General features: G+C 54.4%; 2 protein-coding genes across 7 annotated transcripts; one reads left to right on the top strand and one right to left on the bottom strand.

The window, feature by feature from the left end:
- Positions 1-477: 477 nt before the first annotated feature.
- MPST (mercaptopyruvate sulfurtransferase) lies at positions 478-10,963 on the bottom strand. Of its 5 annotated transcripts, none has more exons than XM_059886215.1 (4): positions 9,853-9,918; positions 7,510-7,672; positions 4,025-4,646; positions 478-1,051 (listed from the first exon to the last, which is right to left on the bottom strand). In XM_059886215.1, the coding sequence occupies exons 2-4, from the start codon at positions 7,564-7,566 to the stop codon at positions 753-755; spliced, it is 978 nt and encodes a 325-aa protein (XP_059742198.1). In that variant the 5' UTR covers positions 7,567-7,672; positions 9,853-9,918; the 3' UTR covers positions 478-752. The 5 variants fall into 5 exon arrangements, with proteins under 5 accessions (XP_059742198.1, XP_059742197.1, XP_005206867.3 ...); XM_059886214.1 differs by having other exon boundaries at positions 9,759-9,864; XM_005206810.5 differs by lacking the exons at positions 7,510-7,672; positions 9,853-9,918 and adding an exon at positions 10,010-10,963.
- Positions 10,180-17,337, top strand: TST (thiosulfate sulfurtransferase). Of its 2 annotated transcripts, XM_010805323.4 has the most exons (3): positions 10,180-10,227; positions 10,896-11,511; positions 16,870-17,337. In XM_010805323.4, exons 2-3 carry the CDS (start codon positions 10,917-10,919, stop codon positions 17,166-17,168), a joined length of 894 nt encoding a protein of 297 aa, XP_010803625.3. In that variant the 5' UTR covers positions 10,180-10,227; positions 10,896-10,916; the 3' UTR covers positions 17,169-17,337.
- The last annotated feature ends 804 nt before the right edge of the window (positions 17,338-18,141 follow it).

Below are 18,141 nucleotides of genomic sequence, written 5' to 3'. Positions count from 1 at the left end.
TCTGGAACCATCTGTCTTGAAATGAGATGTATTACTTACCCATGGGGAGGGGCCAGCTTTGGGTGGGACTCCAGACATACCACAAAAGATTCACCTTAAATAACCCAGAAGCCAGAAGGAAGACCCCAGCAAAGATTCCCTGGAGAGGTGAATGGCTACCCACTCCAGTATTCTTGCCTGGGGAATTCCATGGATAGAGGAGCCTGGCAGGCTACAGTCCATGAGGTTGCAGAGAGTCAGACACTGCTGAGTGCCTAACATATTCATTCTTTCATGCAGCAAAAGAAGTAGAAGACAGCTGTCAGGGAGACATTCGGTCTCGGGACTGGAAGGCCTCTGGGGCCCCAGCACCGCTCAGAAAGCAGAAGGGACACGGTTCTCAAGACACTCTGGCTCCATGGAGCTCCCGAGCTGGGCATGCTGGAGCCGTCAGCCCAGGAGTGGAGGAGAGCTGAGGCAGCCCCGCAGTCAGAAGGGTTTAGCACTTGACTGTTTTATTTCTTCAACAGAAGGGAAGTGGGGCTCCAGTTCAGCACCACAAGGGCAACTCCCCTCCCCCCGTGCCCGCTGCCTCCTTCTCTGCTGCCTCCACTGGGAGCCCATAAGTCCAGAGTTCCTGGCCTCTGGGGTGTCGCCCCATGTACCACCTGAGTTGGAGGAAGAAACACTATCCTGGTCAGAGCAGAGTCGGAACCACTGGGCTGGGTACTGCTGGCTGGGTGTCACCCAAGTTTCCTGTGTCCCGCCATGCCTCAGTGGATCTTCCCCCGGCCCTCAGAGATGATGTCCTCGGGTTGGGCACGCATGTACCACTCCACCCAGGAGCCATCATAGATAGGTACATCCGGCTTGCCGCAGAGGTAGGCGCCCAGGGCCACGTGGCAGGCTGTGACGCCGGAGCCGCAGGTGGCCACCAGGGGCAGGGACAGGTCCACCTTCTTGTCCTGGAAGAGGCGGCGGATCTCCTCGGGGCTCTTCTCCAGTCCGTCCTCGGTCAGGAAGTCCGTGAACGGGATGTTGATGGTGCCGGGGATGTGGCCGGGCTCGATGCCTGCAAAAGGAGAGCAGGAGGCAGGGAACAAACGTTTGCACAAGGGCAGTAGGAATGGCCCCTGCGGGACTGAGAACTTCCCATGCAGCCACGGCGCTACCCTCTAAGCATCATCTCAGGTAGTCCGCACAAGCAGGAAACCCAGGCAGCCACGTACAGGAATCTGTTTTACAGGAGATGCTGAGGTTCGCTACTGTCCAGTGTCATGCATCTAGTGAATTGCTGCCTGGGCTCTGAACCCAGGACTCAGACTCCACAGAAGCCACACTCTGCCCCAGGTTTCCTGAAGACTGACTGTGCTGACAGTTAGAGGAAGTTCTAGGTAAATGCAAGCTGGCATACTCATTATTTTGCGTGTGTGCATGCTCAGTAGCTTCAGTCACGTCCAACTCTCTGCAACCTCATGGACTGTAGCCCACCAGGCTCCTCTGTCCATAGGATTCTCCAGGCAAGAATACTGGAGTGGGTTGCCATTTCCTTCTCCAGGGATGATGGGTGTTACTAAAAGGCCCTCTTGGGTAGCATGGGGATATAATGCATATCGTAAATAACAGTAATACACAGTAACAGGAATCACTGTAGCTGACCTTACTGAGGGTTTACTTTGTGCTAGGAGCCCCTCAGTTGTATTTCTCCCTTTAATCCTTGCTCTAATACTATGGGAAAGCAATTACTATTCTCCTTTTTGTACAGACGAGGAGATAGAGGCACATGGAACAGATTGGCCCAAGCTAGTAGGAGTAGAGAGGCCCAGAGCCTGTGCTGCCAAGCAGGACCCACTGCCTGGGAGGGGGAGGGGCAGGAAAGCTTCTCTGATTAAGCCCTGAAGGCTGAATAAGATTTAACCAGGTTGAAGGGACTGGGTGGTAGAAGTTGAGAGCATCTCAGGCAGAGGGCATCAAGCAGGCCAGGTCTCAGGCTGTGGAGGGGGGACAATGGGGACGCTGATATTCTCCGCTGATTTAGCTGGAGCCTGTATACTCATCAGCTCGTTCACCTTGACGACAGGCCGGCTGGACATTTACCCTTATCTTCCATTTTACGAATGAGCAAGCACAATGGAGGTAAGCATTAAGCACCCCTGTAAAGACCCGCAGCCAGGGAAGCACACGTTAATTATCCCACTTCCCGTTTCTCAAGTGCACCCTGTATGTGCAAACACAGAGCTAAGTGCTTAACACACTTGCTCTCATTTAACCCTCAAGCATCCTTTAAGCTCCATGTTCTGCTCTGACTTGACCCAGGCAGAAGCTGCAGTTCAGAGGCTAGGTGACCTGCCAGGTGTCACACAGCTAGTGCAACCTGGGGAGAGCTCTGAACCCAGGTCTGGCTCTGGCTCGCTGCCCTACATTGCTTCATCACCCCCACCCCCACCCAGGGGCTAAGCTGAAGGGTCCCACAGGTTCAAGGTGGCATCCCTATTAGGCTGGACCATCTCAAACTGCCACTAACTTAGGTTCAAAAAAGCTTGGCCATCAGCAGTTTCCCACAGTCATGTCTACACAGCTCTGCAGGGTTCCCTGTGTCGGGACCTTGTGAATTCACAAAACCTCTCTGGACACCATCCAGCTGCTGGGTTAGTCTTCAGGATGCACTGGGAGCATGGATGGTCCTTGCCCTCAGATCACCCTAACAGTGCTAGGACAGGGTGAGCCCAAGCTGCTCTAGAAAAAGAAGCTCCAGCCAGCCCTGATTCAGGGGTAGAGGGATCCATTCAGGGAGAACTTCCCAGAGGAAGAGGCAAGTTCCCTGCGCCCTCCTCAAAGCACACAGGAGAGAAATGACTGGGGGATTACTGGTTGTTCAGTGCAGTTAAAGGTAGTGCACTGGAGTTCAACACCTGGCTGCCTCCTGAGATCTGGGAAAAGGTGGCCCTTCTAAGGCTCCATGTCCCCTTCTGTATGAGAAGAGCACCCGTCTTGTGGGATCTTTTTCTTTTTTTGGCTGTGCTGGGTGTTCGATGCAGCACACAGGCTTCTCTTGTTGCAAGAGAACAGGCTCTCTAGTTGTGGTTCAGGCTTAGTTGCACTGCAGCATGTGGGATCTTAGTTCCCCGATCAGAGATCGAACCCATGTGCCCTGCATTGGAAGGCAGATTTTTAACCACTGGATCACCAGGGAAAGAAGGAAACGGCAAACCCCCTCCAATATTCTTGCCTGAAGGATCCCAGGGACAGAGGAGCCTGGTGGGCTACAGTCCATGGGGTCACAAGAGAGTCAGACACGACTCCCCGGCTAAAAAACAACCACCAGGGAAGTCCTCTTGTGAGATCATTAAAAAGCTCACACCAAAGTGGTTACTGATCCACCTGCTTTGTGGGGACCCCTTCCCAACCCTGCTCCTTACAGAACGGAGTGTGAAGCCTTAGAATGGCCACCTCTCCCCAGATCTCAGGAAGCAGCCAGATGTTGAACTCCATGGGGATCCCAGCCCATGTGGGAGAGGCCCTACCCCAGCCGAGGCCAGCAACCACCCTCTATTCAGTTTCTGCTCCAATCTGGAGCAGCACGTACTTGAGGCTCCTCTGTCCTGCTCTCTGCTAGCCTTTGGCCCCTCTGACGACTTTCATTCTCCACTTTCTCTCTCCTCTTTCCTGGCTCCATCACCCTCAGAGATGGTGGTAGACCTGATCAAGCACCATCTATGTGGGGCTTTCCCCCAACTGGGCCTGTCCCGTCCTCCCATTTGGCAGTGACCCCCATCCATAGTACTGGGAGGGGACTGTTTGGATTCTCACACTTATACAGGGCATTCTGGGTTTCCAACTAGTTTGGGGGTGGAGGCAGGGCAAATATTATCGCCTTCACTTAGAATAAAGCCCAGTGAGACGACTAGAAACTAGATCTCAGCCGGCACCCCCATGCTGTGGGGTGAATCTCTGCTGACACCCCACCACCCCACCCTTTAAGGCAAGAGTGAGGCGAGGGCAGTGCTCAGGCAGGGACTTCCTGGGCACTTCACTCATTGGTTACCGTCTCGGGGCTCGGGTTCTGTGCCCCGGAAGCGGCCGGCGGCACGGGCGTCCACCACTTGGAAGCGCCGGGATTCAAGGTTCTCCTTGATGTCCTCGTACGTCTTGATGTAGGCGGGGTCCAGCACCGCGTGGAATTCGGCGGGCTGGGGACGGCTCTTGCCTGAGCTCAGCGGGAGGCCCTGGCGCAGCCAGTTGCGGAGGCCACCGTCGAGCAGAGATACCGTGCGGTGGCCGAAGACGCGGAACATCCACCAGACGCGCGGCGCCGCGTAGAGGCCCTGATCACTGGCGTCGTAGACCACCACGTGGGTGGCGGCGCCCACGCCCAGGCGGCCTGCGTACTCTGAGAAGTGTGCCGCGCTGGGCAGCATGTGGTCATAGGGCGACGTGCGGTCGCTGCACTGGTCGATGTCAAAGAAGGCGGCGCCCGGGATGTGGCGCTCCTCGAACTCGCGGCGCGCGTCGCGGCCCAGCTTGGCCAGGTACCATGAGGCATCGAGCAGCCGCAGGGGCTGCCCAGCCTGTGGGGCCCGGAGCGCCTCAGCCACCCACTGCGCTGACACAAGCGCGCGGAAGAGCTGCTTCGAAGCCATGGCGGCGGTGACACTGGGGCTGCAGGCCTGCGCGACAAGGAGGAGGTCAGGAGGGTATTAAGGAAGAGGCCAGTGGCCCAGGGGCAGGAAACGCCTGTGCCCCTGGGGCGAGGGCCGGGTCCAGGGCCCGAGGGAGCAGTGGAGCCTAGGGAGGGCAGAGTCCAGGGAACACGGAAAACCAGTGGTGGTAAACCCAAGATACAGACTTAGATCACCAGGAGCCTCCCCTCCCTTGCCCTGCTAAGCCTGAGATATATATACAGAGCAATCACCAGAATGACCATGACCCCTTAGAGGGGGCAAGGTGATGGCTCTCACCACTGTTTGAGGTGGGGTGGATAAGGAGAGAGCCCAATTAGGAGAAGGCCCTGCAGGCTTCCCAGGTGGCCCTAGTGGTAAAGAACCCACCTGCCAATGCAGGAGACATAACAGACTTGAGTTCTATCCCTGGTTTGGCAAGATCCCCTGGAGAAGAGCATGGCAACCCATTCCAGGACTCTTGCCTGCAGAATCCCATGGACAGAGAAGCCTGGTGGACTACAGTCCATACATAGGGTCGTAGAGTCGGACAGGACTGAAGTGACTTAGAACGCAAGCTCCTGGCACTTTAAGGCAAGTAGGGGCAAATTCTTAGCCCCTCCCTAAGGTGCAGCTCAGCTTTGCTTACAATCAACCAAGATCCCTGGTGAAATTCACCCATTCATCAAATATTTATTTAAACAGCCTCAGAGGACTAGCAACTGGAATTAGTCAATTAATCCTCCTTCAGTTCAGCTCACTCAGTCTTGTCTGACTCTTTGCGACCCCATGGACTGCAGCACACCAGGCTTCCCTGTCCATCACCAACTCTCAGAGCTTGCTCAAACTCATGTCCATTGAGTTGGTGATGCCATCCAACCATCTCATCCCTATGTGTGCTTTAATCTTCACAACACCTTAGAACACTACAGGACACAGAGTAGGCTCTCAATTATTTGTTATATGAGTAACCACAAGAAGGTTTGTATTCTCCTTGTTTCCTGGAGGGGACACTGAAGTTCACAGAAGTGCACTAAAGACCAAGGGTCACTCCAGTATTCTTGCCTGGAGAACCCCATGGACGGAGGAGCCTGGTAGGCTACAGTCCATGGGGTCGAAAAGAGTCCGACACGACTGAGCGACTTCACTTAAAAAAAAAAAAAAAAGACCAAGGGTCAACAGCTAAGAAGTGGTGGTGGTGCCAGGCTTCACAGCAACTGCCAGGCAGTTCAGTAAAGTCTGATTTCACTCTTTGAGACTCCTCTCTTGGGGCTTTCCTGGCCTGCAATGCAGGAGACTGGGGTTCAATCTCCTGGGGAAGATCCTCTGGAGAAGGAAATGTCAACCCACTCCAATATGTTTGTCTGGAGAATTCCACAGACAGAGGAGTCTGGTGGGCTACAGTCCATGGGATCACAAAGAATTGGACACAACTGAGCGGCTAACTTTCTTCCTCTCTGGAAACAGCGATTAGGGCCTCACTCCTCACCCTCTTCTCTCCCTTGCAGGCCAGCAGTTCTGAGTATAGCAGTTTACCAGCCCACCATGACTGTCAGCACAGCTGACAGTCAGCTCACAGCCTTCCAGGGCCAGGCTCCAAACGCGTGGATACCCTAGGTGCCTTTGGGCAGGTTAGAGAAAGGTGCCCCTTCTGCCAGGCAGAGGCACAGTCTCCACCAGAGCACGTGGCTGCGTGAGTGGAGTTCGAGCTACAGGTCAGCTCCACCCACCACCTTGGCTGTGTACCCTCCAGTGCAGGGTGCAACCTTGCACCCATGCCAAGCAGCCCTGCCACCAAGGGGAAGGAGGTGGGTAGAGAATAGAGCATTTTGTGGAGTGCCCCTGCAGGCCACGTACTAAGCAACACAGCCTTCAGCAGTCACTAGGTGGGGCTGCCTGTTTCTGAATGAGACCACTGGTGGTTAGCGATAAAAATGCCTTGCCCTAGTCACAGAGCTCAGAGAAGGCAATGGCACCCCACTCCAGTACTCTTGCCTGGAAAATCCCAGGGACGGGGGAGCCTGGTGGGCTGCCGTCTATGAGGTCGCACAGAGTCGGACACGACTGAAGTGACTTAGCATAGCATAGTCACAGAGCTGGTCAGGGGCAGCCTCAAGATGTACAATCGGGTTGTAACTTCTGAGGCCAAAGTTTCCCAGCCTGAAGGTCAATGATGACCAGGGCCTCTTGTGTCCACAGTGTGATATCTGGTACCCAGTCCCTCCCTCAGTCTCGGTGCAGCCGGGCTTTTAGGAACCATGCTACCCATGTGACCAGGCCCTGGGAGTTAGCGGCCACAGGCCTGCTCAAGAGAATGTAATTGCAGGACTTCCCTGGTAGTCCCGTGGTTAAGACTCTGCCTGCTGATGCAGGGGACACGGGTTCAATCCCTTGTCTAGAGAAATCCCACATGCTCATGCTGCGGGGCAACTAAGCCAGTACACCGCAACTACTGAGCCTGTGCTCTAGAGCCCATGAGCCACAGTCCTGAGCCTGAGTGCTGCATCCGCTGAGGCCTGCATGCCCCAGAGATGGTACTCGCCACAGAAGTCAACACAGTGAGAAGCCTGAGCACAACAAAGAACAGCCCCTGCTTGCTGCAACTGGAGAAAACCTGGGTGCAGCAATGAAGACCCAGTGCTGCCAAAAAGAAAGAAAAGAGACACAACATAATTGCACAAAGTCTGGAGTTCAGTGGGAGCGGAGGGGGCACACTAGCTCAGCCTGAGGTGTGAAGGTGGGGGGAAGGGAAAATCCAAGCTGATTTGACATGTTCGGGGTGAGGCTGCCAGAGGCTTTGGCTAAGGAGTGATCACAGTGCCTGTGGGTTACATGGCACTAGGTTATGTTGAGGGATTCAGCAGGCCTCTACCTGGTGTTGAAGACTCTTGAGAGTTCCTTGGACTGCAAGGAGATCCAACCAGTCCATCCTAAAGGAAATCAGTCCTGGGTATTCAGTGGAAGGACTGATGTTGAAGCTGAAACTCCAATATTTTGGCCACCTGATGTGAAGGGCTGACTCATTTGAAAAGACCCTGATGTTCGGAAAGATTGAAGGCAGGAAGAGAAGGGGAAAAGAGAGGATGAGATGGTTAGATGGCATCACCGACTCAATGGACATGAGTTTGGGTAAACTCCGGGAGTTGGTGATGGACAGGGAGGCCTGGCATGCTGGGGTTCATGGGGTTGCAAAGAGTCGGATACGACTGAGCAACTGAAATGAACTGAACTGAACTACCTGAAGACCCCATTGTGAACCACAGCAGCCCCTCCCCACTCCTCATTCTTGAGGCTCCTTGGTTTTTTCCACAGGGATCTATTTAGAGTGGAAAGAATGCTGACTTGGGAGCCAGAGTCCCTCCAAAGTCAGTGCCAGTCCCATGCCCCTCTTAACCAGGTATGTGCTGAGCGGGCATGTGAGGGGCCCAGAACCATTTCCATTTCTTATAATTGAGCTTCCAATCTTCACCTCTTAATGGTGAAAATTAAATAATGAACATCAAGTGTTAGTCATGTCCGACTCTTTGTGGACCGAAGGACTTTAGCCATCAGGCTCCTCTGTCCATGGAATTCTCCATGCAAGAATAATGGAGTGGGTTGCCATTTCCTTCTCCAGGGGATCTTCCTGATCCAGGGATCAAACCTGGTCTCCCGCATTGCAGGCAGATTCTTTACTGACTGAGCCAGCAGGGAAGCCCCAGTGAACATCAAAGCGCCACCATAATGCCCTGCATATGGCTGGTTTTAATAATCATTAAAGACAGCTCATAAAAATCCCATTATTTCTTCAAAGTTACTCCCATGGGTGGCCTCTGATCCATTGTCAGCAAGTCTAGAATCGGGACTTCAGAGGTCTGAGGTCATCCTGCCACACACACACACACACACACACTCCCTATGCTGGATTGGCAGTTCCCATTAAGGACTATAGGAGGTAGAGGAGGTTTTGGGAGAGCAGGCCATGTGTGCACTGAAGGGTGTGGACCAGGTTCCAATGTGCTTGGGCAGGCCTGGATGGCTGTAGGTGGGGCTGCTCCGGGAGTCAAGGACCCCAGACAAACAGGACAGCCCCAGGCCCGTCTCCCAGGTGCACTCTGTGCTAGGGGAGGTGTAAGCACCAGGCTGCCGTCTGGGATGGGCCCTGGAATAGCAGGGTCCAGTCAGACTCAACCTTCTACAAGGGCTTCCCTGGTCTTGTACTTCCTGGCCCCCTCTCTCCCTTGACTGCAAAGCACAAAGCTCAGAGAATTCCCTGGGTAAATGCTTATCAAAGTACGAATTTTTACAACTTTCTGTGATACTATCATTGTTTCAGCATAAAAAGAATTTTTTTCCAAGGGGGATGAAAAAAGCACTCCAAGCATACATAATAGAATATACAAAAACTGAGTAGGGCTGGGTAGGGATGTCCCAATAGCTTGCAAAAAGCAGTTGTTAGATTTTCAGGAATTAAGCCAACTGGTTGTTAAACACAGCCATTATTAAACATTAAATTATATACACTTATAATGAAATAGGTTAAGGACAAAGGCAGTTTTTAAAAAAAAATATGTGACTTCAGGGATGAGCAAGTAAACAAAAGCAGCCTCTGCCATGTGGGCTTCAGACCCAGGATTAACAAATGGCCTGGCCTCAATGTCACCGCGAGCCCCTGGGCAACTCTTTTCCAAGTCTTTAAAGAAGTTTCTGGCCTACTCCCAGGGTTGTTATGGGAAGTTAAGCGACAGCCATAGGAGTCCCCAGTAAAGTGCCTCCCCAAGCAGGCCTTGACAAATGTTAGTTTCGTTTCACTCCAGCAAGTCCTTTGCCAGTTCGTCCTCCTGGAGCCTGTGGGTCAGTTGGCCTCCTCTTCCTGGCCTCTTGGTCAGGATTTATTAGTCCTCCTCCCTGTCACCAGGTGACAACCCCCTCCCCCTGCCCTTACCCCGCCCCCGCCCAGGGGGCCGCCCCCCAGCAGCCGCGGACAGCCGTCCTTCCCTCCTAGACTACGGAAGGGGTGCTTCTTCCCTCCTAGACTACGGCCCCTTGCTCTGCTCAGGCCTCTCGGGGGAGCCCCACTCTGCGCACCCCGACGATCGGCCTCCCCCTAAAGAAAGGCAAGAACCACACAGCAGCAGTTACCGGAGTCTCGGGGCTTCCGGGTTCGGCCATGACCTCGCGCAGAGAGCCCCCTCCCCGAGCCCTCAGCAGTACCCTCCCTCCTCCCATCGCCAACCTGCTTCGGGCCAAAGGGAGGAGACTCCGGCACAGCCCACCACCTGGGCCACTGGGAGCCTCGGCTGCCGGCACCTTCCACTGGCCGGGCCTTGGGGGGAAGCCCGCGCCACCGAGCCCCGCCCCGCGCAGCCCCGCCTGCCGTCCGGTTTCCTCACCGGGTCCCCGCGGGTTCGAGAGGCGCCGAAAGCTCGGGGACTGGCCCGGGGCGGGCGCGGTGCGGGGCCGGAGCGCATGGAGTGGCCGGCGGCGCGTGATCCCCCCCGCGGGAGGCCGCGCGATGGTGTGGGCCGGCCGGGAAGTTGCGGGCTCCGGGTTTGAACCTGCCAACTCCTCCAGCTGGCAGTGGCAAGCGCCAGGGCGGCGGCGAGGGCGAGTGAGTGCGGCGGGGTGGGGCTGCGGTATGCGCCCGGGCCGCTCGGGATTGGGCCGCCGGCCAAACCACCTGCGACCCTGGGGAGGGTCCCGGTGGCGAGAGCGGGGCGGGGGTGCCCCGGGAACCCTGGACCCAACTCGGGCAGAGGACACCAGGCTGGGCCGGACGCGGGCATTTAGGAGGCGGGCGACCCCAGGTTGCTGAGAGACTGCAGGAAGGTTTGCAAGGCGAGAGACGCGGGTGAGGGCGGCTGCGGGCCTCCAGCGGACAGTTTTCCATGTGCCCACTCCCCTACGCTCCCAGGAAGGGGTCTCTAAGCCCAAGATGCATTCTCCTCCCATCTTGGACATCTTTTCGCTACTCCAGGAGGATCCTGAGGGAGAGTATAATAGCTTCTAGGGCCGGACACGCTCTCAGCCAGCTCCGCTATCCCCAGCCCTCTCGCTCCACCCACTTCTGCGCGGGCGGGGGCCGCAGGGAGCGGCGGAAGCAGGCTTTCCCTAGGGAATCTGCAAACCAAACCCACTGCACACCTCAACCCTGCCGGGTTGCCATAAACACGACACCCCTGGGGAAGTGCAGTGGGGAAAAGCTCCTCCTTCCAGGCCGCAGCCCACTGCACGAACAGTCCTCACGCCGATCTCTTTCCTGGTTCCCACCCGCGCCAGGTGACACGGAGAGCTGACACCATGGTTCATCAGGTGCTCTACCGGGCGCTGGTCTCCACCAAGTGGCTGGCGGAGTCCGTCCGGGCTGGTAAGGTGGGCCCTGGCCTTCGGGTGCTGGATGCGTCCTGGTACTCGCCGGGCACCCGCGAGGCCCGCAAGGAATACCTGGAGCGCCATGTGCCCGGCGCCTCCTTTTTTGACATAGAGGAGTGTCGGGACAAGGCCTCGCCTTACGAGGTGATGCTGCCCAGCGAGGCGGGCTTCGCCGACTACGTGGGCAGCCTGGGCATCAGCAACGACACGCATGTGGTGGTGTACGATGGTGACGACCTGGGCAGCTTCTATGCGCCGCGGGTCTGGTGGATGTTCCGTGTGTTTGGCCACCGCACCGTGTCCGTGCTCAATGGTGGCTTCCGGAACTGGCTGAAGGAGGGCCACCCGGTGACATCTGAGCCCTCACGCCCAGAGCCAGCCATCTTCAAAGCCACGCTGAACCGCTCCCTGCTCAAGACCTACGAGCAGGTGCTGGAGAACCTCGAATCAAAGAGGTTTCAGCTGGTGGATTCACGGGCCCAGGGGCGGTACCTGGGCACACAGCCGGAGCCAGATGCAGTAGGTAGGTGTCCCCGTGGGGGGATGGTCCCTGGGGAGCAATGCTTATGGAGAGATGGGGAGTAGGATGTCTGGGACCCTCTCCAGGTTTTGCCCTCAGCAGCCCCCAGGAGGGCCTCAGTCTTTCCATCTGTAAAATGAAAGGGGAGAGCCCAACCTAAAGGTTTTTCCAGCTATGATGCAGGGGAACATACACATGCTTTCCCGTAGCCACATACTTAAGGTACAACCGAGCATCTGTGTGGAGTGGCATCAGTAGGTAACTGACAACATATCCACGCACATCCAAGCCCACTCACTAGCTCCCCAACATGTTCAATAGCGTCCATGAGCCACACAAGCATCACTGTACAGAAGTCTCCTCAGGACCCCTCAAGTTCTTCAGAAATTCTTAGCAACATGAACAGTGCTATTCCCCAGCACCCCCTCCCTCCTGCAGCTCTCCTAGACCCCCTGACTTTCCTTAGGTTGCTTGCTCAGCTCAGTGGCAGAGTCCAGATTTGAACCCAGTGCTGCCTAGTTTCAAACCAGGGTGCACCACCATCCTGCTCCACCCTCACCTCCTGGGGCCAGCAGGGAGCCCCTTTGCTAGGCATCTCCACGTATATGGCTCATGAGTCCCCTTCTGCAGACAAAGAGGGAGGGTTCTACACTGGTGGAAGTTGGGGTGGGGAGAATCTCAGAACTGCATTCTAGAACCTCCTAACAGGACCACAGAGGTCTTGCCATCACCTCTCCTGGACACCTCTGGTGGCTCGGACCTCACTGCTCTCAGGATACGGGATGGCCCCGGGGGGGGCTGCAGCACTGTCCTCAGGAAACCTCTGTGGAATCCACCTCCTGTGCAACATTTGGACTAACTTGTTGAAAAGTCTCTTCCTTTCTGTGCCTCTGTGGAGAGCATTGTGAAAGCCATTCCAACACTCTTAGAACTGGAGGGTATGAAAGGTCACCTCTCCAGTCAGAGGGGAGGCTGTGGTACACAGAGGAAGGGGTGGGTCAAGGCCACTTGGGTAGTTGGAAGCAGAACTAGGAAGGCACAGGACTCTGCCCTCCCCGCCATGGCTTTCTCCAGGACTGTGTTTTTCCTGACTGGCTTGCTCTATGAAGGTCTGAAGTTGAAGATTCAAGTTTGTTTAGCTCCTGGCACCAGCTCCTGCAGCTCCCTCCTGGCCTTGGTTCAAGTCACCTTCCACTCCTTGGCACTTGAGATGCCACTGCAGGGAGGAGAGGTGAAATTGTTTCTCTAGCTATCCCCCAGCTTGCCCTGAAGCAAACAGAATAAATGAGCAGAGGTCGTAGAGATGCCAGATTCGGCCTCTGTTCTCCCATTTTAGAAATGAGGAAATTAAGTCGCAGAGAGGGGGGAAAAGCCAGCTGCTGCAGGTAGGACCTCCTGCAAGCCCCTGATTCTAAAGTCCCTGGCTCCTCTCTTGTAGCCAGCTTCTCCCCTCCAGTTCCCATCTGGAGACCAGGGAGCACAGGCCCCAGTTTGAATCCTGATCCTCCTTTATACTGGGACCTCAATCAGTTCATTGCTCAGCCTCTCTGAGTTCCCTTATAAAATGAAAAGAGTAATGCCAGCCCTACCCCCCTGGCTATGTATTTATTAAACACAGCAATGGCTAGAAAGCTACTTTGAGAAGGATGAAGAACAGTACAAAGCCTGGAGCTGTCTGTAAAGCCTAAGAGGGTTTGCTGGCTTCCTATACAAGACATTAGGCACAGGAGGCTCTGCTGAGCTCATGGGATCAGGAAGGCACCCCGTGGGCTCAGCCACCCAGATATAATACCCAGGGGAGTATGGGTGGCAGGCCCTGGGTGTCCCTGGAAGGACTGATCCCCAAGAGGAGCTGGAAGCAGGGCCTTAGAAACCCCATAGCCACTTTCTGCCCATTTCAGGCAAGCAACCTCCCACCTGGCCTCAGTTATGTGCTCCCAGTGCCTTTGGTCCTGTTTGTAAGAGGAGAAAAGTGAGTCAGACAGACCTGAGTTTACATCCTTGTGTGGGACCTAGGTGTGGCCTCAGGCCTCTCCCTTCACCTCTGAACCCTCATATTGAACACCATCGCTCACCTTATAGGAGGAGCCTTAGGGAAAGGTGGGAGGTGGGAGTTGATCCAGCTCCGTATCTTTATAAACCTTATTCTCTTTTCCTCCCGTCTGCTTGGAAGTGGGGTCCATGAGGGTCAAGAGGGAGAATATTGACCCCTTAATGCTTACTGTTATTTCCAGGACCCTTTATATACATTCTCCCCTGGGCAACTACAGCAGCCAAGCAGGGGAGGCAGATGGGGGTTCCAAGTGGTCCCACTTTGCAGGTAGGGAGAGGAAGCAGAAACTTCTGCAGTGAGACACTGAGGCCAAAACTCGATCCCAGTCACAGGATCAAAGTGGGGTTATTTCCCAAGGCCACTGCTGTGTCAACAAGCATGGGGTGGTCACAGCTCCCAAGCATTGCTTCATATTGCTTCATGGGGTCATGTGATTTCTGCCTGTGTGTCTTCCCAGGGCTGCAGACTGGGGTAGGAAGGGGTAGGAGGTGCCAAGTTGACTCCCAGCAGGCAGGGCTGGGGGCTGCCTGCACTGGGTTCCTTGGTATCTTTAGGAGGAAAGCAAGAAAGAGCTACTCAGGTTTTCTTGGCCTTGAAAGCCCACACCTATCAGTGACCTGTGGGATGCTAACTTGCCAACTCGACCACCATCTTCTTGGCCAAAGTTGGAAAACCAAATCCCAGACCTCTGAACTGGTCATCACGAGAGGTCATCTCAGCCTGCCTCGGCCGCTCTTTTAGGAAGGCTCAGGGTAGTCAGAATACACAGGCTTTGAGGTTGGACACACCTGAGTGCACATCACACCTGTGCTGTGTGTCATGGGGCAAGTTACCTCACCTCTCTGAGCCTGGGCCCCCCGTTAGTGCCAGGAGACCCATCTGTATGGTAATGTGTGGACAGAGGAAAAGTTCTTCAGGTAAGCCATCGGGGTGCCTAATGCCAGAGGTTTGGCATGGTGGCTGGGGAGAGGACAGCCACAAGCCTGCAGCTGATGCTGGGCTTGGAGGAACAGCAGGAGTCCTTGCCCCTGGGTGCAAGGTGCCTTTTCCCTAGTTGGCTGGTCTCCCAGGTTCTCCGGCCAAGTTCATCCCAGCCCTCCCCCTACGCAGGCGGCCAGTTTCTGCTCATTTAAATTCCTCGGACAGGCCCTGAGCACTGGCTGGCCGAAAGGGAGGGCCTCCAACTCCTGAGGCTTGCCCAGGGTGGGGGGTCAGAGTCTACAGAACACCCCCTCCACCCCTACTACCACCACTTTTTCACTCAGAAGAGGTGCCTTTTCTGTAATTAGAAAAAAACAATAAAGCTGTTTCATCAGGGATGGGTGGAAAGAAACAAAACAGCGTTCAGGACTCAATAAATGCTGGTGTTTTTTAATGCACTTCATCCAGCCCACCGCCTGGGTACTGAACCTTTTTTCTTTTGTGTCTGCATGGGATTTCAGTTCCCTGACCAGGGCCCCAGCAATTAAAGCCCAGAATCCTAACCACTAGGCTACCAGGGAGCTCTCTGAGACATTTTAAGTTGGTTTCTCGGAAAAGAACACCCTTGAAGCCAACAGACCAATTGTTCCTCATCGGTAGGGTCAGTTCACATCAGATCTCAGATCAAAATTTCCAGACAAAAGGATGAAATCACAACAGGAATAAAGTGTTAGTCGCTCAGTCGTGACTCTTTGCAACCCCATTTACTGTAGCCCTCCAGGCTCCTCTGTCCTTGGAATTTCCCAGGCAAGAATACTCAACCCATAAATCACTATAATAAGTCAGGACCTCTATAGTCAATCAAAGGAACTCTTGACTGGGCCAACGAATTTCAAATTCTCTTTGGCCTTGAGGTGAGGAGAATGGGACACTGTTGGCATGATTGCCCACCTCCTGGGTGCCCAGGTTGTTAAGGGCTTTTATCTGCTGAAGCTGACTTCCCCACAAGCCTGTGAGATAGGTGTGGTTATCTCCCCATTTCCCAGGTGGAAAACTGAGGCTCAGACATACAGGGCACAGCTGCCTTCACACTGCCCCAGGATGTGCCCTGGTTACCCTGATCAGATCTCTCTCTCACACTGCTGCCCACCTGGTCCTGCCCCACAGTCTGGGTTAAGCAGGGACTGTGGGACACAAGGAGGCCCCACTCCCAGTGGGCACTCCAGTCTGCCACGGTGTGGGGCACTTGAGGAAGAGGAGTGACCAGGGCCATGCTGGAGGCTGGACCTTGGCCTTGGCCTTGGCCTTGCACATGGCACCAGCTCAGCCATGGCCCGGTTCCACTTGCCCCACATGATGGCTATTCTGAAGCCCAGACTTGGCCGAGGGGCCTAACAAGATGTAGAGAAGTTTCTGGAATAGACCCTGGAGCTAGCCTAAAACCCCATTCTGCTTCTGTCAAAGCCTCTCAGGGTTGCTAGGAAGGTCCTCCAGGAACCACAGGGCCCTCACTCTCACGTGCCCCCCAGGGTAGGTGGGGAAGTGATGGAGAAGCCGCAGCACCTGAGGGTGGTGGGCCGATTGAGGTAGTCGGTGCTTTACCCTTTACAGCAGTCCTTCCCACATTACCCATGGGGACACTGAGGCTCACAGAGGTGGGGCCTCTCCTCTGCTTAAGGTCACCCCTGGGTAAGTGGCAGAGCTGGGATTTGAACTTCCGTCTAATAACGGATCACAGGCTCTTTACACATTGTGGGCTTAACAAGAAAACCAGGGGACTCGGCACAATCCTGGCTCTGCCTTTACCTTGCTGTGTTGCCTCAGGCTAGTCTTTTCACTTTGTCAAGCCTCAGTGTACTCATCTGTAAAATAGAGCGACGTTATATTTAGTGAATCCTGGTTATGTATTTAACCTCTATTTTCCTTGCTAGACTGTAATCTCCCTGAGAGCATGGTCTGTGTCTCCCCTTCACCCAGTGTTCTTAGCAATTAGTACTCCCCATAGCATTTGCATTCCTCGTCCCATTTACTCTTCTCCACAGCCCTATAATATAGGAATGTAACACTGAGCCCATTTGACATATGAGAAAACTGAGGCTCAGAGAGGTGAAGCAATTTGCCTAAGGTAAAGGTTAGTAGATGGTAGAGCCTGTCCTCTCAAGCAGGTAGAACATATCAGGTAGATTTGATGGGGGGTGGGGGTGGTGGTCGTGAGCACTGGATGTAGCCAGGGCTGGAATAAACTGAGCTCCGAGAAAGGCAAGGACGTTATTGTTTGTTTGCAAAGCTCTCTGTCCTCATAACCATGGTTGATTCTGACCTCCAGGTCCACTCGCCCCACCCCCTGTGCTGCTCCTAACCCTGTCCTGTCCTCTGCCTTTGCCCAGGACTGGACTCGGGCCACATCCGAGGCTCGGTCAACATGCCTTTCATGAACTTCCTAACGGAGGATGGCTTTGAAAAGAGCCCAGAGGAGCTCCGTGCCATGTTCGAGGCCAAGAAGGTGGACCTCACAAAGCCCCTCATCGCCACATGCCGGAAGGGTGTCACCGCCTGCCACATTGCCCTGGCTGCTTACCTCTGTGGCAAGCCCGATGTGGCCATCTACGATGGCTCCTGGTTTGAGTGGTTCCACCGGGCCCCCCCGGAGACCTGGGTGTCCCAGGGGAAGGGTGGGAAGGCCTGAGTGGTGGCCTCTTCTCCCCTTGCCCACTACTCCTGCTGGTAGAGTGATCCAGCATGGCCTGCAGCTAATCTTTGCCTCCTCAGCCAAGGAAATGGACAAGTTTTTAGAATTAATGTGTAGAGTGCTCCTTTCCCCAACAACACTGGAATAAACTTGGCCTTTTCAAGTATCTGTGTCTGCCTCTTTCTCCTTGGTTCCGTCCTTGCCCTGTACTTCCTTCTCTTTCAAATTCCTTAGAACCTACCAAGGAAGGAAACTTCACAGCAGCTCCCACATTGGGGATACCACTTTATTATTTAGTTTTGGCAAAAGAAGTTGCCTGTTGATGCCTGTCAGATGGAGCACACCAGGCCCTTACCTGGAAAGGGCATCAGTAAGCCAGAAAGAGGGTGAGACCCAGGCTTTCTGGGGCCACCCCTTCGTGCTGTGGGTCCAGCCCTCTGGGAGGAGAGGGTAGAAGAGAAGACAACTGGTCCTCCACTTGAAATGAGTGTTCAGAGAGGGTAGAAGAGAAGACAACTGGTCTTCCACTTGAAATGAGTGTTCAGAGAGGTGTCCCACAGGTCCTGGGGCCTTTCAGAAATGGTGATGATCAGATGATGCTCAATGAACCCAATGTTCACTGCAGCATGCTTTACAATAAGCAAGACATTGAAGTAACCTAAATGTCCATCAATAGATGAATGGATACAAAAGATGTGGTACATATTATATATCCAATGGAATATTACTCAGCCATAAAAAAGAATGAAATAATGCCATTTGTAGCAACATGGAGGGCCTAGAGATTATCATACTAAGTGAGGTAAGTCAGAGAAAGATAAACATCGCATGATATCACTTACATGTGGAATCTGAAAAGATAATACAAGTGAACTTGCTTATAAAACAAAAACAGACTCACAGTCTTTGAAAACAAATTTATGGTTACCAAAGGGGAAAGGTTGGGGGTGAGGGAGGGAGGAACAAATTA

This window comes from Bos taurus, chromosome 5 (assembly GCF_002263795.3).
Source record: "Bos taurus isolate L1 Dominette 01449 registration number 42190680 breed Hereford chromosome 5, ARS-UCD2.0, whole genome shotgun sequence".
Taxonomy (NCBI): Eukaryota; Metazoa; Chordata; class Mammalia; order Artiodactyla; family Bovidae; genus Bos; species Bos taurus.
Note: the sequence above shows the minus strand (reverse complement) of the source record. Positions and strands in the feature narration are given on the sequence as shown.